Genomic DNA, 12,013 nt, shown 5'->3' on the forward strand with positions numbered 1-12,013 from the left:
CCAGCAGTCTAGCCAGGCCAGGAAAACAACTGTGCAGTTTATCAATTTAGTCATCTTTGAGACATTACCATTCCTTGTAACCCTGTATGTTTTTTAAAAAGACATGTTAGATATTGAAAGCATTACTATCACTTCTATTTTTCTGAAACTTACTGCAAAGACAAATTTTCCTTTTTCAATTAGAACTTCAGACAGATACCTACTTAACCCAACAAGCAGAAGGAACCACACTGAAAAGCATCAGCCATTCCTGGATGACCTCTGTCGCCAGCTATATGATTTGCTTACGCTCTGCGCCTGGCAAGACTTCTGTATGTTTTGATGCTCATTTTTGTGAGCATTACTAATTTAAATTCCTCTTCATATTCTAATTCACTACACAAAATATGCATCTACACAAGGCAATCAATTATACAGCCTAGCTTCACTAAAAATCTGCATTTTCCAAAGGAATAAATTCTGAATGATTGTTTAACTCATAGATAAACTTAAGTCAGTTATACATGAATCATTCTGTAAATATAAAATGTAAACAGTTAAAATACTTCTGTGAGGAGCAGCACCATTTTACATGACTATTTAGTAACTGTTCTATATATTTCAATATATCTTTTGTTTAAAAAGTGTATTGAAACCTGGAGCTTCAGTGCTGAAAACTACTGAATATTTATGACTTAAAATGAACCATTATTAAGATTTCTGCTACACTGGTCTCATGGTGAAATGAAAGAGATAAATATTAATTTATACAGCATTACTTCTCCCTCCCCCTCCTTTGGATGGCATATATTGCTCACTGAATGCGTTAGCTACAGAAATCCTGAGGTTCTCCTACCACTTAAGGGTTTTTAGCAATCAGTTACTTTTGGTGGAGAAAGAACAGCTGAAGTTTTGCCCCTATTGCATTCATGTCATTCCCTCTTCTACCCAAAAAGCACTCGCCTTAGTAGACAAAACTAGTAAGAAACAAAACTCCCAAGAATCACGTATTACATGGAAGTATAGCTACAGCATATTCGTTTTCCCTCTCGGCAGTCTAGACATCCTGGATACACTTTGTTTTGTGTGTACAAAAACAGGCTACAAGCTAGAAGTAAACAGTTTATTTGCATTGCAATGTATTATTCATGAAGTATCCTCGTGTTTTATGGTCATCACAAGATCTGGCATGCCACAACTCTGCAGAAGACATCGCGTTAACTTTGTTAGGCTAGATATTTCTGCAGCTTTGAAGATACGCTTTGCTTTCTTAAGTTCGTAACACCATTCAGATGAGGCTACTTTGCAAAGGATTGTACCCTGTTTCTCTAAAAAAAAAAAATTCACCAATTGTTGCTTTTGCTGAAGTAGTACAGGCAAGTGGCCAAAATAAAAGAGGATTTTGTTCACTGCCAGCACCACAGTAGTATGTAGTAAAACTACAGCTGGCTGCACTGAATTCTCTCCCCCTCCACCTGGACACGGACATATGACCAAGCATAAAACTTTGAAGGATATCATGAACAAAACATCTGGAACAAATTCTAATTAAAAAATTGAAAACCTATAAAATCTTAAATAATTCATTATATGGTAATGACCACAACATTAATATGTGCTTTGATAAAACAAATCTTACAAATTCAGTAAAAAAAGATCAGCAGCATAATAGTAAAGCAAATATGCAGATTTTAAAACCACAATAAAAATTATCAGGTTTAATATTTTACAGTTAATTACAGCAAAAAAAGTGGCTGCTTTTAACACAACTTACAGTTTAAAATTACAGCACTTTATGATGAATTCTACGATTATTTTTGAAAAAACACTCAAAAATACCACCAAATTTTAAAGGTGCCCTATTAATGACTAAAAGGACCCCCCTCCCACCCCCCAAAAGACCAAGTAGTCATCTACAGCAACCCAGAGGTCCAGCTGAGGTTTCTAGACTGCTGTCTGTATCAGAGGCCAATGTTGGATCTGTTGACATTGAAGACACATCATTGACAGATGACGATGAAGATGGATGTTGAGAGCCATTGATCATTGCTGCACCTGTGCTATGAGAAACAAAACAGCAAATCAGTTGCAGATACAGTTGCACGGTTCAGTACTTGCATTAGTCTGTCTCTTCCTAATAATCATTACTTTCCCTTGTTTTAGCACATTTGAAGAGACGTGTCTCAATCCATTGCCAAAGTAAATAAACCCCCACAAGTCTTTAACACGGGGCTTAATGAATGGTATGCCAAGAACCACAGAACTCACGTGACACGATACCTGTCAAATTGCAATAAAATGCTAATGGCTGAAGGTTAGCAATCACAAACATAGATCATACTGCATAAAGCCAGAGCTAAGATACCCTACTAAATGTTGAGACCCAAAGCTAGAATCTATCAACATATTTAGATAAAGAAAGAAGGGGACTGGTTTTTTGCATCAGCTCCTCCCCTTCAGGCTGGGAAATAGCTGGTGTTCAGCCACATTGAACGTACACAATCTCAGATACGCAGTGATTTTTCAGAGTCTGGACTTCGGTGAACTCTGGGCAGGGTCAGCAAGAGCTGTCCAACTCTTGCCATCATGTTTCAACACTGCAAATGGAGTCCTATCAATGGGCAGTCAGCAATCACATTTTGCTCCAAAATTCAGCAACGGTTTCTGAAAGCGCTCCGTAATTTTCCTTTCTGTTTACAGGGAATACTCAAGGCAGACAACCTAGAAATCCTGTTCCATTACTTAACAGATATAAGTAGTGGTTATATCTTTGTTTGAAACTGCACCAGCTACAAGTTACACATCTAACCAGATTATGGCAGTAGAGTACTAGTACGTACCAAGATGTTTCTCGAGGACTGAAATGAATGAAGCGGCAGTTACATGGGGACAATAATAGAGGAATTTACCAGATTAATAAAAAGAGATGTCGACCCCATACGTTCCATTCAAATAAGCAATACCTCAAAGAGAATTCAAGAGGTCATTGGTCATTTAAGAGTCATATTTTTGGGTTAGGTTACTCTTGGATGTCTCCAACAGCTTTAGTCCCTCCTGACCTACAACCCAATGTAACTTTTTACTGTGCTTTTATTGTAACCAACCTAAAGGGGCTGGCTGTCCGCGTATAACCCCGTTCTTGGTTCTCTCCTCCAGGTCCATGACTTCCTTGTATATCAACTCTGAAAATGCAGAGAAAGGAAGGCAAAAAACGAATTTGCAAACCCAAAACTGGATTGATAATACATCTCCCATTAAAATGTACATTTAGATTTCATAGGTTTATTACTGTTCAGAATTAGTTTTGAACAACAGGCCGTAGAGGCTACAGAACAACTGGCAAGTGATACAAAAATGTACAATTCTTTTCTGTTGGAGCTACAATTGCCTGGCACTCTCAAGAACACACCGACATTGCTCTAAGGCTCTTTTTTCCAGGCTGCCTGGGGACCTGAGGTTAAACTGAGCCTTAATGACCACTCAGTTTTTATCAACAGCTTCTTTGGTACAGGTAAACTCAATCAGCAGCCTTCAAAGGACCAGGTAGGAACGAGCCCAAACAGCATTGCTATCCTCCCGACACACATTTGCCACTAAATTTCCTCAGCAACAACATCGAAAGGTCCAGATCTCCATGAAATGGAATACAATATTGGCATATAAGCAGCCACTCCAAATGAAAGCAGCAACTTTATCTTCCAGTTACAGAAGTTCCTCATCCTGAAAAAGGTCAGAAGTGCTTGTAACATGAATCAAACACCCTGTACACTGGCCAGAACATTTCTAGGCTAATGGCAGCTTGTTACCCAGAAAAGACTTCAGCTGTGAATCTACAGAAGTAACAATAGAAGAAAAGGACTAAACATGTGAAACGCAACTCATAAGAACTGACTGTCAGAATACTACTACTTATCTGTCACTGGCAAACTAATGCAACGTACAAACAGTTTGGAAGAAAAAAGCATTTAAGAATTATAATTTCAAGGGCTGTGGGAGTCTCAAAAGTAAACTCCATATTGCTCAAAATACCCTCAGCACATCTGCTTCAAAAGGGAAATAACTTTGCTTGGAAGGAGGATAGTAAGAGAATTTCCACAATTCTCCCCATCTCTGCTTTGACAATGGAAACTCAGTTTCTAATAGAAAGCAACTTAAAAGCGTGGCAGTACTAGATTTTACAGACTTGTGTCCATTACCAGCCAACACAATGAAACTGCCAAAAATGATTCATGAAACATTTTCCCTGCTTTTTTTTCCTCTGGGGATAAAAAGGCTATACAGGTCTAATGTCCCTTCCTAGACTTTTTCAGTACAAAGTATTAGATTGCTAATGCACTAAATTCTTGCTTAAATGCAACATTCATAGCCTGCACAGCTCTCTGGATCTGCATTTTTTCTTAGCACTAGGACCTCTGCAATAACACCACACCTTTTAGAAGCAATTTCAAAATGAAGCACAAGCTTTACAAGTAACAAAGATGTTCCCCTTTTACTTTATCATTTTACACCTCATATATGACCAGGAAATATACATACTAAACGAGTACTGAACACTAAAAATCATGCTTTTGGAGGTACAAGGCTTACATCACACTGCGATCCACACCTCAACCCCAGCTACTTTCTCAGGATCCCACAGCTGACAACCATCAGCGTCTCCCACACCAGCTGTAACCTCACTCTCTCACCCATTACTAACACTCCTTATGGCTTCTTCTTTCAAATCCTCTGCTTGATTTAAAAGAGTAGTTATTGCTAATATGCTCTTCACTTGAAGACTAGTGCTCCTACTTCAGACTTACGTTGCTCAAACTCCTGCACCTTTTTCAACCGTAACAGCTTGTCCAGAAGAGTCACCCTCCCTAAAAACGCTGCCTTACGGTTTGCAAAAGGTGACTGAAATGAGCAGGTCTTAAGTTCACTACAAAGGTTCGGCACCTTCACAGGAAAATTTTTAGTGTCCTGACAATCAAGAGGTTGTGAAGCACTGATCTATTCCCTTGCCATTCCGAACAGTTTAAGTAAATACTATTAGGTTGCTCAGAAGAACCTTAATAACAGTAATCCTTAGGGCCCAGCCTACTTCCAAAGGCCTTAGTAAACTTAAAATGCCCTTCTTACCTTTCCATTCTTCTATCGTGTGCTCCCTCTCATCTAACTGCTTATCTGGTATCTTTGGTGGAGGCTGAAAAACAAAACTAACTCATGATAAAGCAATCAAAAGGGATACAAAAACAGAATAAATGAAAAATGAAAATAAGCACTCAGAATATGAACCTGATTTAAAAATACTGTATTTACATGGTCATATATTCTCTCATACTTGGACTTGGACTGTTTTCTAGATGCTGCTACATGTTTTAAACTTCTTCCGATTAACAGATTTGCTTACATTACTGTAATAATTAAAATAGAAACTGAACAGTCTGGTAAAAGAGCTCCTAAGTGCAGCAGTCTCCAGCCCAAGCAGCCCTTTTTACCTACTTACTGTTAATGACTAAATTTTCCCTCTAGTATTATAGATCAGCAGAATTCTAATTGCACCATTTACATCAAGCATCTTTTTCTATTCTTAGTGGGCCATCACCAACCACCTTTCTCTTAAAAAAAAATATGAGACTTTTCTCATAAGCTGAAATTGTCCTGAAATTAATTTTTTAAGAAAAATTTTCGATTAATCCCTTTGTTCCTTAGTGTTAATAATTGAAAGCTCAAGATCTTGTACTCAAATTTTACCGAAATACTTATTTTCTAGTTTAAGAGTACTATCAATTGCTACAACTAATGAAAGTATTTCTTTTGCCCAGGAGCAAATACCTTGGAATCCTATCAAGGGCAATCAAAGCACACTGAAACAACTGCAGCTCAATAAATCAGGACCCTATATAAAAGATTTCAGATGCACTCGTACATGTCCAGGAGACTATATGCAATTATACACAAACACACACACACAGAGATACAGGTACTTCAGTTTGCGCCCATTCCTAGTACTATTTCTCATAAACATGTCAATCTACGTCAATAAAAATGATGATGGCTCAGTTAAGCTTCTAGTGAAATGTGTAGATCATGCAAGAATCTTCTTTCAGGCAGTTATAGCAAGCATCACAAGTTTGCTTTAGTACAGTACCTTCCTAATCAGAGACCTAAAATAAGAACTTACAGCTTCTGCTTCTGATGGATCATACCAAACATTGATGTATGGGTGCTGCAGGGCTTCATCCACAGAGATTCTTTTAGAAGCATCTATAACCAGCATTTTTGATAACAAATCCCTCGCTTGACTTGCTGCAAAAGCGAAATTTTCTATTTAGACTAGTGCCATATATAGTAATATATGGCACATATATGTGTATAACACAGTATTCCAAAGCTCATAAGGAGAGGAGACCTGGAGTAAACAAATTCCAGTTTAATATCTACGCAACCCTCACATAATTTGGGGTTTAGGAAAGCAGTCCATTTGATGAAAAGAAAAAAATAAAATTGAAGATAATAACACAGGTGGCAAAGGGGTTGGACATGTTTCACTACACATTTTCAGCACACGATGCCCCTTGGCGTGACACCCTTATGTGAAATACAACCCAGCGGGCAGCGCAGCCTTGTCTGGAATAGCAGCAGGCAAGCACCTACTACCCCTCTCTTACAGTTTATGGGGAAAAAAACTGTCACATGCTGTTAGTCGCAGAAAATAGGGCGAGTCTCTGACTCCACTGAGTAGGTGACTTTTAGAACCAGTAAGTTATTTCAGTAACTGCAGGCTATCTATGTATTATGAATACAAAACCTTTCTTTTCAACCCTAGAGAAAGAAGATCTGCTCTGCCTACACAACTTCTATTCCACCCTCCTCCCACTCTTCTCTAAATCACATTGGCATCTGTCACCGAGAGGGATATATATATTTACTTTTCTTTATAAAGGTATCTCCAGAATAGGAGCTGTTTCAGAAAAGATAAGAAAGTGAAGGTAAGCATACGCCAGCATGTTCATCCACTCCCATGATATAAATTTTGTAATATTTAAATCCTTAGTGGGATGATTTTATAGTGAACAAAACCAAGATACATTTCTCTTCAATATATCACAGTTCTAAAACTTTTAAAATATACAACACACAGAAGACAGACCTTACCTTTAAGCTTATTGTGTTCAGAGTCAGCTGGGAAAAGGACATCTGGAAAGAGTTTTTCAAAACTATATCCAGCATATTTAGGTCTGTTCTCCACGTAAGTTCGGACTGTAGGCTGTAATTTCTTCATAAATTCGGGGCATGGTGTTCCTAGCTGCTCTATAACTTTATTCCATTGATCAATATCTAAGGTTATGCAGCTAAGAAAAACACTGTGTCTAATTTGCAGCTAGAAAGTTATGTTAAAACCACATAAAATAACCAACGGAGAGAAAACACAGAAAATTAAAATAAAATATCAAATTCATCATCATTAATTAGGACTACCTTCTTAGAGAAAATAGTGAAACAAAGCAAGACTATGATAGAGTAGCCAAGGCAACATGTATTTTACCCAAAATCATAACTAACCAGCAAAGGATATACTTCTGAGAAACAGAAAATTAAGAGACTCACAAACTGTATTAAACGAATTTAAACGAAGGCGTTGTTTGTGTTCTGGAGAAGGACTCGCTTCCTGATCCGAACACGTATTCACAGCAGTCAAGCTACTACACATCACCAAGGCACTCGTGAGAATTGCCCCCTGTAGGTGCTTTGTCCTTCGTTCTCATCTTGATACCTCCGCCCAGTCCTGGACTCTCCCAAGTTCGCCATCTCCCCCTAACAACGTGCAACACTGAGCACCAGTGGGCCCATAAGGGATGAAATCTTGGCCCACACGGGTCAATGACAATTTTGTCCGAGACTTGAATGCACAAGTTAAAGAGTTTCAAGGACGTGTAAGGAACACCTTATTAGAAAAGTTTACACAAGTTAAAGGGGAGATTGACCAGTTCACAGCAGAAGAATTTAATACATGTTACTGAATAAAAAAAGCAACGTTTGGCTCAGGAATTCCTAGTTGCAGATGGTTAGATACTGGGAGAGAGCTCACGTAAAAATTTATATATGCTTATCTCATTCATGTATTCTCCCCATTTTTTTCTTTTTGGCTACCGTCAAAGACTGGATAGTGGGCTCCCTAAACCTTCAGTCCGATGTAGCAGGCCCCCTCTTACGTTCTTAGAACTTAACAGCAGACCTTTATATAAGGATTTTCAAGCTCTACAGTGCTTTAGTACAGGCCTTGGAAAAAAAGTATTTACGTTGTATGGCACTGAGCCTAAACTGAAAAGCCATGCTCGCAAACCAGACGCATAAAGCTAAGCATGGTGCAGCTCATGCAATGACAGAGATGTGATAAAGTAAGGATGCCTCACTGTGCCTCAAAATCTTCACCCGATCTTCACGCCTAAATGGTATGGTATCCATTATTAAACGGTTAACCTGCAGCAAAAGCAGGAAAGATTTCCGATGGCATCTAAAAAACTGGACTATAGCTACTAATAAAACAAATAAGATGCCAAACTCCAATTAGATCCACTAATTTTAGTGATGATCCAGAGGTTTCAGCTCTGTTTGCTTGGAGCAGACCCTTTGTTTGAAGTATTGTTCACAGGACAACCCCTACAGATACCACCAAGCCATTCATGGAATAGAAAGGCAGAAGTGCAGGATCATTTCTGCATACAAAAATATAAAACTCCAGACTGTAACTAATGAAGCAGGTTAGGAATTTTTTGTAAACGTTTCCTAGAAAATGTAAAGAATAACAACTGCTAACACGCTCAGGTACTAAACAAGATTAGTAAGTTACTACATAAAAATGATCTCTAAAGCAAAAATCAATGCATGTGAACCAGTAAAACACTAACCTAAACACAAAAAAAAAAGTCTTAAATGTGACAACATCCAAAAGCAATGGATAGACACTATATTAAATTGGAAAAAGAAAAGAGAGGGGAAAAAAAAAAGGAAAAAGAAAAAAGGAAAAATAAGCCTGTTTGCCCAAGTGGTATTTTGTTCATTTTGCTTAGTATTAATCTCTAAAGACAGTCACACACAGTAATGCTGTGTTGTGGTTTTGCTTTAATGGTATAACTGTAGACATTTTTGCAGCTTCCTGGAACGAGAACTATGAACTTGCAAATTGTATTTTGAAAAGGCAGTTTAAAACCAGTATTTTAAAAATTAGAACCACCTTAATCTGGAACTCTATTGCTGCAGTATCTTTTGACCTTTTACAACTACATCCTAGGCCAAAGTAAGGATACGATCTGTACCAGGAAATAAAACACCACCTTTGATCATTTCTCCCATGATGCACCCAACTGACCAAATGTCAACTGAAAACAAAATGCAATGATATTAACATAAAAGATAGTTATTAAAATAAAGTAAATAAAAATATCTAGACACACACACACATGAAGTGACTATAAAAAGCGTGTGTAATGGAAATGAGTGAAGGTGAATGTATGCTAACTACAGGACCAGCAGAGACTATGTCCTACTGCTAGGTGCAGCCTGAATATAAGTGAAGTTCTTGACATTTTTTTTTAGGTGTATCACAAGAAAAATCCATGTTCATTTAATAAAAAAAAATTGTACAATACGCATTTTCATGACACAACATCAATAAAAAGGTTAATCACTTCCTAACTAATTCAACCTGCTGCAGCAGCACAAGGATACAGTCCCTTCCTGGAAAGAGGATTTTGTGGCAAACCATTTCGCCCATAATGCACCCCACAGACCATAAATCCACTATGTTTGTAGCACAAAAAGAAGGAAAAGCAAAGCAAAGGGTCATTTAAAATTAAAAGAAGCGTAACATGACTGCATCCTATAAACTGCAGAGACAGCACAGGAAGAAGAGCAAGTCTTTGTATTAATCAATGAAAACACTTTAAAATACACCATACACAAGGATTAGCTTTTAACTGTCTCAAATAGAAGGCAGAAAAACATCCTTTTGTTTAACATAGTGCTAAAGCAAGAGCTAGAGGGGAGGGGGAGAGAGGGGGCTGGGGGGAGAGAGAGAGAGAGACACACACACACACAAATCAAGCAGAGTAAAGCCCTTGTCCAAGCTCTGAGGCTTGCAAAGCTACCTGGGCCGATAAACTAGATTGGAGCACCAAAGACAACTTTATTTCTTGAAAGTAATTCCATTGTAGCTGTAGGAATAATTTTAAAAGCAGCAAAGTAAACTGACCTTTAAAAATACTGTGTATCTAAACAGTTTGTAGTTTTAGGAGGAGAATTAATTGGTTATTACATAGGAATTAAAATTTGTCATCAAGTATTTCCTAAAAGTCAGATTACCATGCATCTCTCTCTCCCTTTAAATAAAAAGCAAACACAATCAGTAAAAGATCACTTAGAATTTTAGAGGATCAGTTAATGACAATATTAGTACGCTCCTATAAGATTTTCAGTTAAAATTACTTGTTTAAAAATAGTTCTCCAGTTATGCTGAAATAACATCTTATACAAAAGAAAAACTCAAAAGCAATTTTTTGGGGTATGAAATACACATTTTCTACATTACCTTAAAATAAATCACTCAGAAGACATCCTGAAAGATGCACAAGTTTACTTTTTACAGGCATGTCAATTTCTTTTGTGGTTGCTTTCAGAGATATGCATACCTCTGTATGCAAAGGTTTTCTTGAAGTCATAATAATGAATTTGTATTATTATGAATACTTATGTCGAACATGACACCAGAATTTCAATTAAGCAGATAAGAAGGGGATTTAAATGAGAACAATTGTATACTAAAAATCACATGTAAAAGTTCTGAAGGAGCTTAACAATGTCAAGCAAACAACGTTGCTTCTTACTGAAAATATTCCTTCTCCCTTACTTTCAAGTTCCTCTAAAATAGCATCTAAATCATATGACAGGAAATCATAGTTGTACATATTAATAGGTCAAAATTAAGGGCCTGGTTCATTTAAAAAATTGTCAACATTTTATGATTAGTGGTGTTTTTCTTTAAAAACTCTTTTCAAATACTGAAGAAAAGTACATATTCTTTGGCTTGGAGACCCAAAGATTTGAAGCCAAGTTCTGCATTTGACTTTTTAAATGAAATTCTGAATGTTGACTTTTTCACCCGCAAAACAATCTGCTGCCATCACAAACCAAAATATACCCAAAATCTATTGTAATTACTTTGCGTCCAACATGATAAAAAGAATGCCCATAATTGCATGGAGAAGTCTGGGAAGAGAAACAACGACTTATCTTCATGCCTCAGAAGACAAATTACTTCAGAGGTGAAGAAAAACACCGGAAACCATTCTTCTGGTCACCCTACAGCACCAAACTTGTGATGTTTGGGGGTGTTTTGGTTTGTCGATTTCATAAATCAAACAAAGCCTGTCTATTTATAGGTCTCTAACTTTTTTTATGAAGCTAGACTAACTTGCACACTGAGGACTGCTCCTGTGAATACTTCTATAGAAGACTGAGTAAAATCTTATCACAGATTTGAAAAATCTTTTTAAAAATCTACTGCTTGTCATACAGAGTGTATTTTATTCTTAAAAACCCTGTTTGGAGTGAACTTACTCTTTTCTGTAATTCTAAGAGAAAAAAATACCAAGGGAAAATGAAGTTCAAACCCAGCGTATGTACTAGGAAACTTAAAAGTAGTCGTTTCAGAGGTTTTGGGGCTTTCCTTGCTTGTCAGTGCTTCCTTCCTGATAATCATGCACATAACTGCACATAAATCTAAATATGTTAAGGTACATGTGCATGAACAGTTTGGGTGTCCTTCAGTTCTGAATTTCTTGAGTTTGCAAGGCCTGGTTTCTTAATGTAATACACCCAAATGTGCTCTATCTCCTTCAGTATCAAAAACTATGTAGAAGTTAACTCTATCATCAGTTTGTTTGGGATCTTTGCTAGTTTTAAAACAATTAAAGATTTCATATGTGCGTAGTACAGTACCAAAAGAATACTACTCTTCAGTATGTATCTCAGTCATCAAAACATATATTGC

General features: G+C 37.2%; 1 protein-coding gene across 3 annotated transcripts in view; it reads right to left on the bottom strand.

Annotated features, from left to right (window-relative positions):
- Nucleotides 1–1,088: 1,088 nt before the first annotated feature.
- MAPK8 (mitogen-activated protein kinase 8) overlaps nucleotides 1,089–12,013 on the bottom strand; it is a 21,524-nt gene continuing 10,599 nt past the window's right edge. Inside the window, exons 6-11 of one of the 3 annotated variants that reach the window (XM_009320290.1) lie at nucleotides 9,273–9,344; nucleotides 7,120–7,302; nucleotides 6,146–6,270; nucleotides 5,101–5,164; nucleotides 3,084–3,161; nucleotides 1,089–2,034 (exon numbers count right to left, since the gene is read on the bottom strand). In XM_009320290.1, the coding sequence (XP_009318565.1) occupies nucleotides 1,889–2,034; nucleotides 3,084–3,161; nucleotides 5,101–5,164; nucleotides 6,146–6,270; nucleotides 7,120–7,302; nucleotides 9,273–9,344 (668 nt within the window). In that variant the 3' untranslated portion in view covers nucleotides 1,089–1,888. Of the gene's footprint in view, nucleotides 2,040–3,083; nucleotides 3,162–5,100; nucleotides 5,165–6,145; nucleotides 6,271–7,119; nucleotides 7,303–9,272; nucleotides 9,345–9,693; nucleotides 9,766–12,013 lie in introns of all 3 variants that reach the window. The other 2 variants (XM_009320297.1, XM_009320283.1) reach the window with 2 other exon arrangements.

Source organism: Pygoscelis adeliae, unplaced genomic scaffold (assembly GCF_000699105.1).
Source record: "Pygoscelis adeliae isolate BGI_AS28 unplaced genomic scaffold, ASM69910v1 Scaffold190, whole genome shotgun sequence".
Lineage (NCBI taxonomy): Eukaryota > Metazoa > Chordata > Aves > Sphenisciformes > Spheniscidae > Pygoscelis > Pygoscelis adeliae.